At 47.6% G+C, this 20,051-nt stretch overlaps 2 protein-coding genes across 2 annotated transcripts in view; both read left to right on the plus strand.

The window, feature by feature from the left end:
• Positions 1–20,051, plus strand: part of LOC141271438 (uncharacterized) — a 156,644-nt gene that overhangs the window by 122,834 nt on the left and 13,759 nt on the right. Inside the window, exons 10-16 of the mRNA XM_073681512.1 lie at positions 1,820–1,826; positions 3,492–3,553; positions 14,164–14,338; positions 14,468–14,647; positions 14,731–14,854; positions 14,937–15,034; positions 15,233–15,311. Coding sequence (XP_073537613.1) covers positions 1,820–1,826; positions 3,492–3,553; positions 14,164–14,338; positions 14,468–14,647; positions 14,731–14,854; positions 14,937–15,034; positions 15,233–15,311 — 725 coding nt within the window. The remainder of the gene's footprint in view (positions 1–1,819; positions 1,827–3,491; positions 3,554–14,163; positions 14,339–14,467; positions 14,648–14,730; positions 14,855–14,936; positions 15,035–15,232; positions 15,312–20,051) is intronic.
• The window catches only part of LOC141271947 (uncharacterized), a 208,897-nt gene that overhangs the window by 122,816 nt on the left and 66,030 nt on the right, over positions 1–20,051 (plus strand). The gene's annotated exons all lie outside the window — the stretch shown is intronic.

Raw genomic sequence — 20,051 nt, forward strand, 5'->3', positions numbered from 1 at the left:
ATTATTCTGATTTACTGAGATAATGATTTTTGTGTTGTCATTGGCTGTAAGCCATAATCATCAACATTAACAGAAATAGCCCAATTTTTCGGACTGACTGACCTTCATTTCTTAAAGTAATGATGGCCACTTGACTTCTGCACAACACAACTGATGGTCCCAACCCCATTTATAAGGCAAGAAATCCCACTTATTAAACCTGACAGGGCACACCTGTGAAGTGAAAACCATTTCCGGTGACTACCTCTTGAAGCTCATCAAGAGAATGCCAAGAGTGTGCAAAGCAGTCATCAAAGCAAACTTTGAAGAACCTAGAATATAAGACATATTTTCAGTTGTTTCACACTTTTTTGTTAAGTATATAATTCCACATGTGTTAATTCATAGTTTTTATGCCTTCAGTATGAATGTACAATTTTCAAAGTCATGAAAATACAGAAAAATCTTTAAATGAGGTGTGTCCAAACTTTTGGTCTGTACTGTATATATATATATATATATATATATATATATATATGTGTGTGTATATATATATATATATATATATTTATATAGAAGAGCTGAAATAAATTAACTTTTTGATGATATTTTAATTTAGTGAGATGCACCTGTATATCTCCTGGATATCTATTCTGTCTTATCTATCCCATAGCTCCCAACCGTCCCGGTTTCCGCGGGACTGTCCGTCTTTGAGGGCTCAGTCCCGCGTTCTGTCACGGCTCAGCAGTTCTCCCGTTTGTGGATGGTGGTGGGGCCGGTTGCGGCGGTGGAGCAGAGGGCACAGGTAGTAGCAAGTGTGCCTGCTGCTAAAGAAAATGGATACTAACTCCTCTCTATGCCCACGGGAGTGGAGAGGAGGGAATATTCATTCTCCTTAATAGTGCTCACTGTCAATCGCAGCCGCCGGCTTCCTGCCGTGGCTCCGCGATCCTTTATGGGCGTGGAGAAGAGTGAATAAACATTCTCTTTAGTAGCGGGCGCAGAAGATCGCAGAGCCGCAGCAGAAGTGTGGCCGCTGCTGTGTGCGATATTAAAGGAGAACTATTCACTCCTCCCCACGCCCATAGTCCCGGCGTGGAGAGGAGTGAATATCCCCGCAGCTCACCTCGGCATCTCAGGGCGCATGGCAGTGACATCATGCACTACTGAGATGCTGACATGAGCTCCTGGCAGACAGGACGCAGCGCTGGAGCAGAGGGGAGGAAGGAAGGTGAGTAGAATTGTTTATTTTTTTCATGTGTGCAGTGATGGGGGCCCATGTATATCAGGACTGGGGATGAGGGGGCCATGCATACCAGGACTGGGTCTGAGGGGGCCATGCATACCAGGACTGGGTCTGAGGGGGCCATGCATACCAGGATTGGGTCTGAGGGGGCCATGCATACCAGGATTGGGTCTGAGGGGGCCATGCATGCCAGGATTGGGTCTGAGGGGGCCATGCATACCAGGATTGGGTCTGAGGGGGCCATGCATACCAGGATTGGGTCTGAGGGGGCCATGCATACCAGGATTGGGTCTGAGGGGGCCATGCATACCAGGATTGGGTCTGAGGGGGCCATGCATACCAGGATCGGGGATGAGGGGGCCATGCATACCAGGTTCGGGGATGAGGGGGCCATGCATACCAGGATCGGGGATGAGGAGGCCATGCATACCAGGAATAGGGATGAGGGCCGTCTGCTGTATGGCCCATATTACCAGCACCCCTCTGACAACTCCTCCTGCCAGGGAAGAAAGAAATGTTAAATGGGCGTGGATTGGGGTGTGACCAGGGGCATGGCCAAAATTTGTTTTCTCCCTCTTTCTCTTCTTCCAATAGTTGGGAGGTATGCTATCCATCTATCTCTTTTTTTTTTTTCGAGGTACTTGTCTGCTTCAATTTCCTGGTTCCTTTGAGATGTGTGTGTAAAAAACAGACGCCATAGGGATGCTATGACAATAATATGTGAATGTGAGCGAGCCCTTACACTGACAAACAAACTTTACAACATACTAGCAGCCATCGGTATTCTGAGATTGGGCTGTGGTGAGGTCAATGGGCTAAAAGAGGAAGCCCCTCATACACACGGCTCCAATCCGTACACCTCGTACACGCGCGGCTCCGCTCCCTACACCCCGTACACACGCGGCTCCGCTCCCTACACCTCGTACACACGCGGCTCCGCTCCGTGCACCTCGTACACACGCGGCTCCGCTCCGTATACCTCGTACACACGCTGCTCCGCTCCGTACACCTCGTACACACGCGCCGCTCCGCTCGTACACCTCGTACACACGCGGCTCCGCTCCGTACACCTCATACACACGCGGCTCCGCTCCGTACACCTCGTACACACGCGGCTTCGCTCCGTACACCTCGTACACACGCGGCTCCGCTCCGTACACCTCGTACACACGCGGCTCCGCTCCGTACACCTCGTACACACGCGGCTCCGTACACCTCGTACACACGCTGCTCCGCTCCGTACACCTCGTACACACGCGGCTCCGCTCCGTACACCTCGTACACACGCGGCTCCGCTCCGTATACCTCGTACACACGCGGCTCCGTACACCTCGCACACACGCGGCTCCGCTCCGTACACCTCGTACACACGCGGCTCCGCTCCGTACACCTCGTACACACGCGGCTCCGTACACCTCGCACACACGCGGCTCCGCTCCGTACACCTCGTACACACGCGGCTCCGCTCCGTACACCTCGTACACACGCGGCTCCGTACACCTCGCACACACGCGGCTCCGCTCCGTACACCTCGTACACACGCGCGGCTCCGCTCCGTACGCCTCGTACACACGCGCCTCTCCGCTCCGTACGCCTCGTACACACGCGCCGCTCCGCTCCGTTCGCCTCGTACACACGCGCCGCTCCGCTCCGTACGCCTCGTACACGCGCGGCTCAGCTCCGTACGCCTCGTACACGCGCGGCTCAGCTCCGTACACCCTGTACACGCGCGGCTCAAATCCATACACCCTGTACACGCGCGGCTCCGCTCCGTACACCTCGTGCACGCGCGGCTCCGCTCCGTACACCTCGTGCTCACGCGGCTCCGCTCCGTACACCTCGTGCTCACGCGGCTCCGCTCCGTACACCTCGTACACTCGCGGCTCCGCTCCGTACACCTCGTACACACGCGGCTCCGCTCCGTACACCTCGTACACACGCGGCTCCAATCCGTACACCTCGTACACACGCGGCTCCGCTCCGTACACCTCGTACTCACGCGGCTCCGCTCCGTACACCTCGTACTCACGCGGCTCCGCTCCGTACACCTCGTACTCACGCGGCTCCGCTCCGTACACCTCGTACTCACGCGGCTCCGCTCCGTACACCTCGTACACACGCGGCTCTGCTACATCCACACTGTAAACCCCTCCTGACCCCACACATAAACTTCACCTCATCCAGCACCATGACAACCAGCACAGCAGAGTCCTGCATCCACTGAGGCCCCTGATCATGTGACCCCTGACTCCTCCCCTCCTGTGACCTCATCACAGGTCCTGTGCGCACAGAGCAGCCATATATGTGGTGGCGGCTCTGCAGGTGGAGGTATGTGGAGACCCCCCATTACTGGGCGCAGGGGGCGTTAACCCCTCCATTCCCGGAGATAGTGCCCCCTCCCCCCAGTGCTGCCATGTGTATATGTACAGTAATATAACGCTGGATCTGCTCATGTATACAGGGGGCATTAACCCCTCCATTCCCGGAGATAGTGCCCCCTCCCCCAGTTCTGCCATGTGTATATGTACAGTAATATAACGCTGGATGTGCTCATGTATACAGGGGGCATTAACCCCTCCATTCCCGGAGATAGTGCCCCCTCCCCCAGTTCTGCCATGTGTATATGTACAGTAATATAACGCTGGATGTGCTCATGTATACAGGGGGCATTAACCCCTCCATTCCTGGAGATAGTGCCCCCTCCCCCAGTTCTGCCATGTGTATATGTACAGTAATATAACGCTGGATGTGCTCATGTATACAGGGGGCATTAACCCCTCCATTCCCGGAGATAGTGCCCCCTCCCCCAGTTCTGCCATGTGTATATGTACAGTAATATAACGCTGGATGTGCTCATGTATACAGGGGGCATTAACCCCTCCATTCCCGGAGATAGTGCCCCCTCCCCCAGTTCTGCCATATGTATATGTACAGTAATATAACGCTGGATGTGCTCATGTATACAGGGGGCATTAACCCCTCCATTCCCGGAGATAGTGCCCCCTCCCCCAGTTCTGCCATGTGTATATGTACAGTAATATAACGCTGGATGTGCTCATGTATACAGGGGGCATTAACCCCTCCATTCCCGGAGATAGTGCCCCCTCCCCCCAGTTCTGCCATGTGTATATGTACAGTAATATGACGCTGGATGTGCTCATGTATACAGGGGGCATTAACCCCTCCATTCCTGGAGATAGTGCCCCCTTCCCCCAGTTCTGCCATGTGTATATGTACAGTAATATAACGCTGGATTTGCTCATGTATACAGGGGGCATTAACCCCTCCATTCCTGGAGATAGTGCCCCCTTCCCCCAGTTCTGCCATGTGTATATGTACAGTAATATAACGCTGGATTTGCTCATGTATACAGGGGGCATTAACCCCTCCATTCCTGGAGATAGTGCCCCCTTCCCCCAGTTCTGCCATGTGTATATGTACAGTAATGTAACGCTGGATGTGCTCATGTATACAGGGGCATTAACCCTTCCATTCCCGGAGATAGTGCCCCCTTCCCCCAGTTCTGCTATGTGTATATGTACAGTAATATAACGCTGGATGTGATCATGTATACAGGGGGCATTAACCCCTCCATTCCCGGAGATAGTGCCCCCTTCCCCCAGTTCTGCCATGTGTATATGTACAGTAATATAACGCTGGATGTGCTCATGTATACAGGGGGCATTAACCCCTCCATTCCCGGAGATGGTGCCCCCTCCCCCTGTTCTGCCATGTGTATATGTACAGTAATATAACGCTGGATTTGCTCATGTATACAGGGGGCATTAACCCCTCCATTCCTGGAGATAGTGCCCCCTTCCCCCAGTTCTGCCATGTGTATATGTACAGTAATATAACGCTGGATTTGCTCATGTATACAGGGGGCATTAACCCCTCCATTCCTGGAGATAGTGCCCCCTCCCCCCAGTTCAGTCATGTGTATATGTACAGTAATATAACGCTGGATGTGCTCATGTATACAGGGGGCATTAACCCCTCCATTCCTGGAGATACTGCCCCTTCCCCCAGTTCTGCCATGTGTATATGTACAGTAATATAACGCTGGATGTGCTCATGTATACAGGGGACATTAACCCCTCCATTCCCAGAGATAGTGCCCCCTCCCCCCAGTTCTGCCATGTGTATATGTACAGTAATATAACGCTGGATGTGCTCATGTATACAGGGGACATTAACCCCTCCATTCCTGGAGATAGTGCCCCCTCCCCCCAGTTCTGCCATGTGTGTATGTACAGTAATATAACGCTAGATGTGATCATGTATACAGGGGGCATTAACCCCTCCATTCCCGGAGATAGTGCCCTCTTCCCCCAGTTCTACCATGTGTATATGTACAGTAATATAACGCTGGATGTGCTCATGTATACAGGGGACATTAACCCCTCCATTCCCGGAGATAGTGCCGCCTTCCCCCAGGTCTGCCATGTGTATATGTACAGTAATATAACGCTGGATGTGCTCATGTATACAGGGGACATTAACCCCTCCATTCCTGGAGATAGTGCCCCCTCCCCCCAGTTCTGCCATGTGTATATGTACAGTAATATAACGCTGGATGTGCTCATGTATACAGGGGACATTAACCCCTCCATTCCCGGAGATAGTGCCCCCTTCCCCCAGTTCTGCCATGTGTATATGTACAGTAATATAACGCTGGATGTGCTCATGTATACAGGGGGCATTAACCCCTCCATTCCCGGAGATAGTGCCCCCTCCCCCAGTTCTGCCATGTGTATATGTACAGTAATATAACGCTGGATGTGCTCATGTATACAGGGGGCATTAACCCCTCCATTCCCGGAGATAGTGCCCCCTCCCCCCAGTACTGCCATGTGTATATGTACAGTAATATGACGCTGGATGTGCTCATGTATACAGGGGACATTAACCCCTCCATTCCTGGAGATAGTGTCCCCTTCCCCCAGTTCTGCCATGTGTATATGTACAGTAATATAACGCTGGATTTGCTCATGTATACAGGGGGCATTAACCCCTCCATTCCTGGAGATAGTGCCCCCTTCCCCCAGTTCTGCCATGTGTATATGTACAGTAATATAACGCTGGATTTGCTCATGTATACAGGGGGCATTAACCCCTCCATTCCTGGAGATAGTGCCCCCTTCCCCCAGTTCTGCCATGTGTATATGTACAGTAATGTAACGCTGGATGTGCTCATGTATACAGGGGGCATTAACCCCTCCATTCCCGGAGATAGTGCCCCCTTCCCCCAGTTCTGCTATGTGTATATGTACAGTAATATAACGCTGGATGTGATCATGTATACAGGGGGCATTAACCCCTCCATTCCCGGAGATAGTGCCCCCTTCCCCCAGTTCTGCCATGTGTATATGTGCAGTAATATAACGCTGGATGTGCTCATGTATACAGGGGGCATTAACCCCTCCATTCCCGGAGATGGTGCCCCCTCCCCCTGTTCTGCCATGTGTATATGTACAGTAATATAACGCTGGATTTGCTCATGTATACAGGGGGCATTAACCCCTCCATTCCTGGAGATAGTGCCCCCTTCCCCCAGTTCTGCCATGTGTATATGTACAGTAATATAACGCTGGATTTGCTCATGTATACAGGGGGCATTAACCCCTCCATTCCTGGAGATAGTGCCCCCTCCCCCCAGTTCAGTCATGTGTATATGTACAGTAATATAACGCTGGATGTGCTCATGTATACAGGGGGCATTAACCCCTCCATTCCTGGAGATACTGCCCCTTCCCCCAGTTCTGCCATGTGTATATGTACAGTAATATAACGCTGGATGTGCTCATGTATACAGGGGACATTAACCCCTCCATTCCCAGAGATAGTGCCCCCTCCCCCCAGTTCTGCCATGTGTATATGTACAGTAATATAACGCTGGATGTGCTCATGTATACAGGGGACATTAACCCCTCCATTCCTGGAGATAGTGCCCCCTCCCCCCAGTTCTGCCATGTGTGTATGTGCAGTAATATAACGCTAGATGTGATCATGTATACAGGGGGCATTAACCCCTCCATTCCCGGAGATAGTGCCCTCTTCCCCCAGTTCTACCATGTGTATATGTACAGTAATATAACGCTGGATGTGCTCATGTATACAGGGGACATTAACCCCTCCATTCCCGGAGATAGTGCCGCCTTCCCCCAGGTCTGCCATGTGTATATGTACAGTAATATAACGCTGGATGTGCTCATGTATACAGGGGACATTAACCCCTCCATTCCTGGAGATAGTGCCCCCTCCCCCCAGTTCTGCCATGTGTGTATGTACAGTAATATAACGCTGGATGTGCTCATGTATACAGGGGACATTAACCCCTCCATTCCCGGAGATAGTGCCCCCCTTCCCCCAGTTCTGTCATGTGTATATGTACGGTAATATAACGCTGGATGAGCTCATGTATACAGGGGGCATTAACCCCTCCATTCCCGGAGATAGTGCCCCCTTCCCCCAGTGCTGCCATGTGTATATGTACAGTAATATAACGCTGGATGTGCTCATGTATACAGGGGGCATTAACCCCTCCATTCCTGGAGATAGTGCCCCCTCCCCCAGTTCTGCCATGTGTATATGTACAGTAATATAACGCTGGATGTGGTCATGTATACAGGGGAGGTCATTTTGGTTTGGGGAAAGATGATACTTTCTCTCTGGGGTGGAGATTTAGAGGGAGTGGAAATGTTTTGTTTTTATATCCATAGAAATTTGGAAAAATGTAAAAACTGTAATTTCCCTAATTTTGGCTTAATATTACAATTTGAGAGTCCTCAGTGTTTGATACCAAAATTAGGATTTGGGAAAAATTTATATCTTTGTAGTCTGTTAGTCAGTGGTTAGGACCTTTTAATTTCTAACTGAAAAGATGGTAACAAATTGCAAGCTTCTGAGACTACTCAGGTCTCTTTGTCAGGCATAGAATAACCAAAAATTTGAAGACACGTATTTATACACAACAGGACAGAATAGTGCAGTAAATAAGATAAGTGACGTGAAGCAGAACTATTAATTTGGGTTGGGGAGAAAACAGTTGTGGCTGTAAATATTAGAACAGTTCATAGATAAGGAGTGTGAAAGTTTTATTGTCCTTTGATTGAGGTCTGGTCTGTGGTAGTGATGTCCCAAATGTTCCGAGGAGCACATTCCTTAGTTGATGTAGGAAGACATAATTCAATGTGACAGATTTATTCCTGCTCTGAGTGTGTCAAAGGTTGTCTTGTCTGCCTCACAAACCCATAAGAGCCGATGACCTGATACCAGAGGGTCCAAGAATAGGGGCATTCTTTATACGTCCCAAAATCCACAAATCTGGAAATCCAATAATACCAATTATTTCATATATGGGAACCCTTACTGAACAAATTTCTGGATGGGTAGAGGGCATTCTTAAGGTACATGCACACCGTCCAGAGCCAGCTATGGATAAGCGACTGGCGGCTTCCGCTCAATATAATAATGAGTGCCACCTTTTTTTTTTCACATGCGAACTTTCCCCATAGATGCTAGGTCTATGGGGAAAGGCCGCATGCGGACCCACAGGAGAAATTGACATGCTGCGGTTTGGAATGACGCATCGCATGTCAATTTCTTGGTCAATTTTCGGTTTATTTCTCAAGTAAATACCGATTTACTTACTATTACTTGAGAAATAAAGATCTTTTGCAGAATATATACCCACAGTATTCACTGACTTCTTGGGAGCGCATTTGGCCTGGATGAACATTATTGTCAAAATCTTTATGGGAAAGAATCTTGTGGACAGATGAGACCAAGAAAGAACTTATTGGTAAAGCACATCATTCTACTGTTTACCGAAAACTGAATGAGGCCTACAAGAAAAGAACACAGTACCTACAGTCAAATATGGTGGAGGTTCTAAAATGTTTCAGAGTTGTATTGCTGCCTCTGGCACTGCGTGTCTTGACTGTGTGCAAGGCATCATAAAATCTGAAGTTAACAAAGGATTTTGAGTCACAATGTAGTGCCCAGTGTCATAAAGCTGAGTTTGTGTCCTAGGTCATTGGTCAATGACCCCAACATACTTCAAGAAGCACCCAGAGATAGATGGAAACAAAGCCCTGGAGAGTCCTGAAGTGGCCAGCAATAAGGCCGGATCTAAATCCCATTGAACACCTGTGGAGAGATGTTAAAATTGCTGTTGGGAGAAAACACCATTCAAATATGAGAGACCTGCAGCAATTTGTAAAAGAAGAGTGGGCCAAAATTCCAGTTGAGAGGTGTTAGTAGCTTGTTGGTGGTTATAGGAAGCGATTGATTGCAGTTATTTATTTCAAGGTGTGTGCAACCAAATATTAAATTGAGAGTGCCAACAATTTTGTCTGGCCTATTTTTGGAGTTTTGCGTGAAATTATGTCCAACTTGCCTTTTATTTCTCTGTTTTTTTTGTGTTGTTCTAATACACTCAAATGAAATATACGTGTATAACAAAACGTGTGTAATTGCAGTAATTTTCTGGGAGAAATATTTCATTTTCTGGAACAATTTCAAGGATGCCAACACTTTCGGCCATGACTGTATATGGCCTAAAGGGAGATACATTTTGGTCTCTATTCATTTTATTTTCATAATTCTGTTTTGTTGTAGAGACAGAAATACGAAAATAGCCAGGTCCAGAGCCCTTTGCATACCAGAAACTTGTGGTGTTCGACAGACCCTATTGGCTATAATATGATTTAATGAATTTTAATGAGAATCTGCTGCTCCATCTGAGGAAAAGCAGGATATAGAGGCAGAGATCCTGATTATAGCGATGTGTCACTTATGGGTTGTATTTTTGATAAAATCACTGTTTTATCTAACTATCTGACTGTCTTTAAAAACTGTTTCTATCTGCCTCCCGGTACGTTCCCTGTATCCATTATCTGCTGTGTATCCACTGATCCCTGCTAATTTCATTCTATCTGTCCTTGATATGTTTTGTCCAATCTGCATCTCAATCCTTTGCTCCCAATACACACTGGTCCCTATCTGTCTGTTTCCTGAATTCATTTAGCCTCTGTGTTCTAATTACTCCCCCCCCCTCCACCCAAGCTTTTATGAGCAGTGTCCCTGCGACTCCTCCCCTCCTGCACACCTGACCCACCTAATGTGCTGGTCAGAGCTCCATAAATCAAGCAAGCCTAGCCTGGCTTTTAAGGGGTCGCTTTTTAAGGGGCTGAAAATGAAATATGGCAGAAATGGGCCAGAAGTGACCAGAAGGTATGGATAACTATCTACTTTTTGTACTTAGATTCTCTTTCTCATTCTCCCTTACACTTTCATCATGCTTACATATGCCCCTACTGTTTTTGCCCTACTAATCCTCACTCTCCTTCGCTATCCCCAAACCCCAGCACCCTCTAACCAAATCATCATCTCTTCTTCCCTCCTACCTCCCCACCTAACCTCATCTACAGACCTGCTCCTCAACCTCAGATCGATCCTACCAAAACCTAACACAAGCCGGACACTCTCCTTCTCCCACCTGCTCTCCCTTTCTCTGCTTCTCCTCACTGCTGGAGACATATCTCCCAATCCTGGACCCCCACAGCTTGCACCCTCCACCAATTCCCCCACCTGTCGCATCAAACCTACTGCAAACTACCACAACCTCTCTTACGCAAAACCGGTCCCCCTGACTCACACCCCTCTGCTCCCTCTTTCTGGAGCACTGTGGAATGCACGCTCTGTCTGCAACAAGCTCCATTTTGTCCACGACCTCTTTACCTCTCATCATCTCTCCTTCCTGGGCATCACAGAGACATGGCTAACACCCTCTGACACTGCCTCCCCTGCTGCGCTGTGTTACGGTGGCCTCCACTTTACCCACACTCCTCGCCCTGGAAACAGATGGTGGAGGAGTGGGTCTTTTCCTCTCTAACAACTGCACCTTTAGCCCTACTCCTCCTCTTCCCTCCCTTATTCTCCCTTCTTTTGAAGTCCACTCTGTCCGCATTTACTTTCTCTCCAACCTCCAAGTGGCTGTCATATACTGACGCCCGGGCCCGATCACTGCCTTTATTGACCAATTCTCCTCTTGGCTTCTTTACTTTCTCTCTGCTGACATTCCCATAATCATCATGGGCGATTTCAACATCCCCACTGACACTCGCCAGTCAACAGCATCCAAACTCTTGTCGCTTACTTCATCCTTTGGACTTACTCAGTGGTCCTCCTCAGCCACCCACACAGACGGACACACACTAGACCTGATCTTCACCCGACTCTGCTCCCTATCTAACCTCACAACCTCCCCCCTACCCCTATCTGACCACCATCTACTCACATTCTCATCCCTGTCCTCCTCACCTGTCACCCATGTCCGGCAACTAGCACACCCCCGCAGAAACCTTGCACATCTAGACACTCACACACTCTCTGACTCTGTTCTACCACTGACATCCATATCCTCACTCCATGACACAGACAGCGCCACCGCTTTCTACAATGCCACTCTCGCATCAGCTATTGACTCGGTTTCCCCTCTTGTGCATGGCAGAGCGCGACGAGTCAACAGGCAACCCTGGCACAACAACCTCACTAAACAGCTTCGACAAGTGTCCAGGGTTGCGGAGCGGCGTTGGAAGAAAACACATACTCAAGAGGACTTCACTGAATTCAAACAAGCAACATTTGCATTCAAATCAGCATTCACCTCTGCTAAACAGGCCTACTTCACAACCCTCATATCCTCCCTATCCTACAACCCCAAACAGCTGTTCAACACTTTTAACTCTCTCCTCCGCCCTCCACTGCCCCCTCCGACCTTTGTCATCTCTGCTGAGGAGTTTGTCACACACTTCAAAAACAAGATTGACCAAACACGGCGAGTCTTTACTTTCCGACCACCACAACCCCTTTGTTTTCCACCGCATTTCCCTACCCCCATAACCTCCCTTCCCAACATCACAGAAAGAGACCTTACTTGTCTCCTCTCCAAATCACACCTCACCACATGTGCACTCGACCCCATCCCATCCCACCTCCTCCCCAACCTCACCCCCACACTCATCCTATCCCTAACCCATCTCTTCAACCTATCACTATCTTCTGGTACTTTCCCCGCTGCCTTCAAACATGCCACAATCACGCCCATCCTCAAAAAGCCATCCCTCGACCCAACCGCCTTGTCCAGCTATCGCCCCATATCGCTGCTTCCATTTGCCTCCAAACTCCTTGAGCAACACATTCACGCTAAATTTTCCTCCCACTTTTCATATAACTCTCTCTTCAACAACTGACAATCCGGCTTCCGCCCCCACCATTCCACCGAAACTTCCCTTACCAAAATCACCAATGACTTACTTACAGCCAAAGCTAATTCTCTGTACTCCTTCTTCTTGACCTGTCCTCTGCTTTCGATACAGTTGACCATTGCTTTCTACTACAGATCCTCTCTTCCTTTGGCGTCAAAGACCTTGCCCTATCCTGGATCTCCTCATACCTTTCTAACCGCACATTTAGTGTCTCCCACTCTCACACTACCTCCTCAGCCCGTCCCCTCTCTGTTGGAGTCCCTCAAGGCTCTGTCCTAGGACCCCTACTCTTCTCAATCTATACCCTTGGCCTGGGACAGCTCATAAAATCCCATGGCTTCCAGTACCATCTGTACGCTGATGACACCCAGATCTACCTCTCTGGCCCAGATGTCACCTCTCTGCTGTCCAGAATCCCAGCATGTCTAGCAGCCATATCCTCCTTCTTCTCCTCTTGCTACCTCAAGCTCAATGTGGACAAAACTGAACTCCTTATCCTTCCCCCATCTCGCATATCTTTCCCACCTGATCTTTCTATCACAATAAATGACATTACTCTTTCCCCTGTACCGACAATCCGCTGCCTCGGAGTAACCCTGGACTCTGCCTTGTCCTTCAAACCCCAAATCCAAGCTCTCGCCACCTCCTGGTCTCCTCCAGCTCAAAAATATTTCCAGAATTCGTCCTTTCCTCAACCCTCAATCTACTAAACTGCTTGTGCATGCCCTCATCATCTCCCGCCTCGACTATTGCAACATTCTCCTCTCTGGCCTACCTGCTAACACTTTCGCACCCCTCCAGTCCATCCTCAACTCTGCTGCACGACTTGTTCATCTCTCGCCTTGCTACTCCTCGGCTACCCCCCTTTGCAAATCCCTTCATTGACTCCCATTCCCCCAGCGTATCCAGTTCAAACTACTAACACTGACCTACAAAGCCATCCACAACCTCTCTCCTCCGTACATCTCTGAACTAATCTCCCGATATATTCCTTCACGTAACCTCCGTTCCTCCCAAGACCTCCTTCTCTTCTCCACACTTATTCGTTCCTCACGCAATCGCCTCCAAGATTTCTCCCGAACATCCCCGTCCTATGGAATTCTGTGCCTCAACATGTCCGATTATCCACCACACCTGGATCCTTCAGACGGAACCTGAAAACCCATCTCTTCAAACAAGCTTACAGCCTGCCATGACCTTGCTTGCTACCACCTCAACCAACAACACCGGAACTACTGCAACCCCTCAACCTACTGTCTCCGCCCCTTTCCTGTAGAATGTAAGCCCGCAAGGGCAGGGTCCTCCCCCCCCCCCCCCCCCGTACCGTTCTATCATTGTTAGTTTGTTTACTGTAAGTGTTATCTGTATTTGGTATGTAACCTCTTCTTATGTACAGCGCCATGGAATCAATGGCGCTATATAAATTATTAATAATAATAATCTACTGCAGATCTACCAATTCTCTGAACGCTGAACTCTGTATAACCCCACGCACACAACTGATTGGCAGCTTTCTGTGTACACTGTGCATAGGCAGAAAGCTGACAATCAGTGGTCATGTTAAACAGAGCCCTATGAATATGGAGGACTACACGTCAGCAGATATACTAGTTCTCTAACGGTAATCTCCTGCTGATAAAACTTATCAAACATTTATGATTTCAGATTAGCTCATCTTCATCTAATTCAGGTCCCCACAATATCGGATCCTCTCAGCGGAGATCGTCTGTATAAGATAATTTTCGTGATTGACCCATCCAGGATGGAGAGCAACAGATTCAAGATGGCGGAGAGGATATTACACCTCTCCCTAGAGATCCTCTTCCGGCTTACTGGAGAGGTGAGAGATTCTGATGACGTCACATTACATCATTCTTATCTATGGAAATAACAGATGGACAGAACCGGAGAGGTGAGGACTCTGGAAATGTCTGTAGTGAGATTTATTAATGTGTCTCTCCATAACCAGGATTACATAATAATGAAGAAGACCTCTAGTGAGCGCTGTCAGGACCCTGTGTCTGAGAGATGGGGAAGAACCCTGAGCCCAATCACGGGGCCTCCACCTCACCCCCTGATACATGAGGACATCAATGACCAGAAGATCCTAGAACTCACCTACAAGATGATTGAGCTGCTGACTGGAGAGGTGACACTGCTGGGAATTCTGGGACATTATACAGAAATGCTATGAAGGGATCGGGGGGATGACGGTATCATTGTATGTTTCAGGTTCCTATAAGATGTCAGGATGTCACCGTCTATTTCTCCATGGAGGAGTGGGAGTATTTAGAAGGACACAAAGATCTGTACAAGGATGTCATGATGGAGGTTCCCCAGCCCCTCACATCACCAGGTAATAGACAGGACTAAATACACACGGCCTATAATTATCTGTATGTAAAGAATGAATCAGTCCCTGTATGTGTTTCCTCCAGTTCTATCCAGTGAGAGGACAACACCAGAGAGATGTCCTCGTCCTCTTCTTCTACAGGGCTGTAAACAAGACAATCCCAATGTTCCTCAGGATCATCAGGTAGATGGAGAGAAGGTGTCATGAGATCTCCCCTATGATGTGTAGACTGCTGTGAAGGTCTTGTGTTCAGTCTTGTTTTATCCACCAGTATTATATGGTTTATACTTGTGTAATGAGAACGGTGGAGATAGCAGGATTAGAGCTGATCATAGATGTGACTTCTCCATCTGTCTGTGACTTTTACAATATTTGTTTCAGGGTAAAGATCTGGCCCATATTAATAGTACAGAGACTAATGTGAGGTGTAAAGAGGAGACTCCTGCAGATAACAGCACAGGTGAGTAATAACCAATAAATTAATAGTCTCATATCTTTTTAAAAAAAATGGTATTGTATGACTGATGTGACTTACACAAATGATAGATGTTAGCTGAATATTTGTTCCATCAACTTCTGGCCTCCTCTTACACATGAATGTTTGGCGAGGCCGAGACCTCTGGCAGCAGCTTTTCTCCTGGAGAACGAAAGAGTTAGATAATGAAAGGGAATCTATCATCAAAAATTTTTCTTTTTCGACAATTGAAAAAATGTAAATTAATTAATGTTTTCTTTTTTAAAAAAAATATTTGAAAAGGTTTGATATTATACTTTTAACGCCTTATTGACATGACGTCCTCTCCTCTAGTTTGCTACCTCGCACCTATAAAGCTACTCTGTACTAACTACTATTATTATTTTTGTTTTACAAGAAAATCAGACATCACTTACACTGCGACGTCCGCTACTCTACCTATAGCAGAAAAAAAGAAAAAGTCCCTTGGCACAGTCTCTGATCAGCAGTGATACTGATCAGAGCGCTGCGGCCATGGGAAGTGCACAAAAATTGACCATGAATGCTCAGCGCAGGATGCCGCTCACTCGAGAAAGGTGCAAAAAAAAAAGTGCAACAAAAATAGAATTGGTGTATCGGGGGGGATTAAGTGTGGAGGGTTTTTTAGGTGGGGGGAAGTGAGGGAGCTGGAACAGGGATTTGGGAACTGCTGCTGCTGTGATCACAGATCAGTCACACAGACAGCACAGGACAGGATCGCAGGAGGATCACACTGGCCACCAATGCAAATTCTTTTTCTCAGGTAACAGAGGAACTACAAAACCGGTCTGCACTCCAGATTCAAGGAAAAGATTTCATGCAGAGCAGTGATCGCTATTTTAAATTCACCCTTTTGGCTCAGATTGGTTAGTAACTATTGTTCAGCCAATCAGTGCCAAAAGGGTTAATCCGCAGAAGTGACGTTGCCATCACCTCATGCACTGTTAGTGCTGTGATTGGTGCTGTCTCAGAGAGCACCAATCACAGCATGTCACATTGATTTTTTTTTTTACTTCATTGTCACATCGCTGTGATTGGCCAGAATTGATTGGCCTATCACAGCGATCGCTGACACGGGTGGGGTCGGTGCAACCCCCCGGGGCGACGTGCAGGGATGATCTGATGTCAGAGACATCAGGCTTGTTAACTTAGTAACCACGCAATGTAAAGCTGTGACCTGAAATAGCGGAGCCATACATGTACTGTGCCTTCACTGACCTGCCTCCTATTTTGCATAATGCATCTAGTAGTGCGGGGCTAGGTAAAATAGGAGGCAGGTCAGTGAAGGCACAGTGAACTGTCATAAGAGCATACAGATGAATATATAAGCACCAGATAGAACCCACCCCGCAGGATGCCCCAGAGCACAAGGATATCATTATCTCCAAACTGAAAGTAAAGATTACACAAGAACCACTGGACATATTTCATCAACCAAGGTATCATATTAATCAGTGTAATGTCGCCCACCAGTGTATTTAGTTTACGGAGCACATTCCTGCTGACAGGTGCGCTTTAAGATAGTTTCTCAAATCGAGACGGCAGATACCACGACCATAGCACATGTATCCAGCTACAGCCAGCAACAATCCCTCTATTTACTCGTCAGTGTCCTAAATACCCCAAGCCGCCCCTCAGGAATTGAGCCCGGCCTTCAGGACACCCCCCAAAGATAACTGTGCATTGGCGGAGGTATTTTCCTGCAGACGAACCCCATCACCTGGGACCACATGTGAGACCCCCTGTGGTGACGGCTCCACTGGGTCTACTACCCCCATCAAAAAAACATCACAGAAAATAAACCAGCCTTACCAAAACCAGGTCATATTACCAACACACTAGCAGGATGCAGCAGACCCCATGATAAAGGTGGGGGAAGCACAGGTGCAAAATGCGACTGCCATCCCTACTTGAATTGGCAGATATGTGAGTGGCTGTGTAATATTATAAATGCACACAAATGCGGCTTGCATAGGACGCCAGTCACGCAGATAAGTGTGATGCACAGTGTCTGGCTTACAGCCTATAAATGACGCCAATAATTTTAAATAAAGCGGGCTTCCCGGCATTATATATGTGCATCCCACAAGACAGACACCCCAATTCACCCAACCAACACTAAAGGGCCTATCCCCATCCACACAATGGGATTTGTGACTGGGACAACAATGGCTTATTTGAGGCCTATGAGACACTGATGAGAGTAATGGAATGATTGCTTTACCTTTACCAATCTCATGTGTGGCCTTTTGTCACTGAATGGAAACATCGATTCCTGAGGCTGAACACATTCCAGGAGAGATTTGTGTACCTTAAACTGACGAGCAATTAAATCTCTAATAAAATACAACAATAAGATCAACATAACCGGTGCTCCATGCTGGAAAAAGTCTGTATCCCTTAGAACCATGGACTCCGCTCTATGTCCAAGGGTCCAATAATCTTTAGTCTGTGGCCAGCTCCTCATATCTATCAAAATATAAAATAAATGAATCCGATTGGTAAATGATCAAAACATCATATATACCCCAAAATCGTATCAATCAAAACATCAGCTCAGGGTGCAAAAAATAAGCCCTCACACAGCCCCATATCCCGAAAATTGAAAATGTTACAGGTCTCGGAAAGTGGCGACACAAGAATTTGTTTATTTATTTTTAGAAAAGTCAGTTTTACCACAAGGTGAAAATGGGAAATAAAAAAATAATTGTGGAATTGCACTTTGTTTTCGCAATTTCAACGCACGTTAATTTTTTTCCCACTTTACAGTACATCACATGATAAAATTAATGGTGTCGTTCAAAAGTACACTGCTCAAAAAAATAAAGGGAACACTCAAATAACACATCCTAGATCTGAAAGAATGAAATATTCTCATTGAATACTTTGTTCTGTACAAAGTTGAATGTGCTGACAACAAAATCACACAAAAATCATCAATGGAAATCAAATTTATTAACCAATGGAGGCCTGGATTTGGAGTCACCCCCAAAATTAAAGTGGAAAAACACACTACAGGCTGATCCAACTTTGATGTAATGTCCTTAAAACAAGTCAAAATGAGGCTCAGTATTGTGTGTGGCCTCCACGTGCCTGTATGACCTCCCTACAATGCCTGGGCATGCTCCTGATGAGGTTGCGGATGGTCTCGTGGGATCTCCTCCCAGACCTGGACTAAAGCATCCGCCAACTCCTGGACAGTCTGTGGTGCAACGTGACGTTGGTGGATGGAGCGAGACATGATGTCCCCAGATGTGCTCAATCGGATTCAGGTCTGGGGAACGGGCGGGCCAGTCCATAGCTTCAATGCCTTCATCTTGCAGGAACTGGTGCCACACTCCAGCCACATGAGGTCTGGCATTGTCCTGCATAAGGAGGAACCCCGGGCCAACCGCACCAGCATATGGTCTCACAAGGGGTCTGAGGATCTCATCTCGGTACCTAACTGCAGTCAGGCTACCTCTGGCGAGCACATGGAGGGCTGTGCGGCCCTCCAAAGAAATGCTACCCCACACCATTACTGACCCACTTCCAAACCGGTCATGCTGAAGGATGTAACAGGCAGCAGATCACTCTCCACAGCATCTCCAGACTCTCACATCTGTCACATGTGCTCAGTGTGAACCTGCTTTCATCTGGAGAGCACAGGGCGCCAGTGGTGACTTTGCCAATCCTGGTGTTCTGTGGCAAATGCCAAGCATCCTGCACGGTGTTGGGCTGTGAGCACAACCCCCATCTGTGAATGTCGGGCCCTCATACCACCCTCATGGAGTCGCTTTCTAACCGTTTGTGCAGACACTTGCACATTTCTGGCCTGTTGGAGGTCTTTTGGAAGAAGGGGAGATAAAAATTAAAATGAAAACTAAGTTGGGTGCGGCGTGAAGGGTTTAAACACTAGAGGGAGCAGCCGCTGAAATACCGGGGTGCAGATACCACAGTACTGTGCAAGGGGGCTGTGTAGGGATATCATACAAACATAGGGGGTTTGTAGTGACATACTGTGCAAGGGAACATCTTACTGTTGGAGGGTGCTGTGGGGCATCATACTGTGTTGAAAGTTGTTGACCAATGTGCAAGGGCTGAATAACAAAATCCATATGATTTACTGTTTTATATAAACTTTTATAAAAAGCTGTAAATTATATGGTTTTGTTTAGCTACTACAGGTAAGAATGCTAGTTACAATAAGTCCTATCATCACATGTATTAACAATAGCAGCGAGTCAGTAGACTTAATTCTGCTCAATATTAAGTGATAAAAATTAACATAAAACAATAATAATGGGCAGAATTAAATGTGACCGGTTGGTTCGGCCTTCTACAATAATCAGTCTCTTATGTGGCTTAGTGGGAAAATGAATTACCCACGTCTTCTGTCAGAAACATCCCACCGCTGTCACCTAATTATCATGAACCCCAATCACTTGCGACACATGTGCCTTGGATGCTATTCTAAAGGGGGGCTCCGCTTCCCACTCACTCACTTATCGCAGTAGTCTGACAATGAGCTAAGCACAGCTCACAGTTAGCCCTCACAGCCACATCACATGTTTTTCGCTGACACCCCTTGCCATTTTGATAGGCCAGTCAGATGCCTGCACTGTTTGTGGGTACATTTAGAGTAGCAAGAACAAACGTATTACATTTTAGATTTAATATACAAAAAGAGTAAAGTGCTTAAAAAGGTTACAAAAGATGAAATAGCAA

Source organism: Phyllobates terribilis, unplaced genomic scaffold, assembly GCF_046119375.1.
Source record: "Phyllobates terribilis strain yellow unplaced genomic scaffold, ASM4611937v1 Scaffold_5__5_contigs__length_657084704, whole genome shotgun sequence".
NCBI lineage: Eukaryota > Metazoa > Chordata > Amphibia > Anura > Dendrobatidae > Phyllobates > Phyllobates terribilis.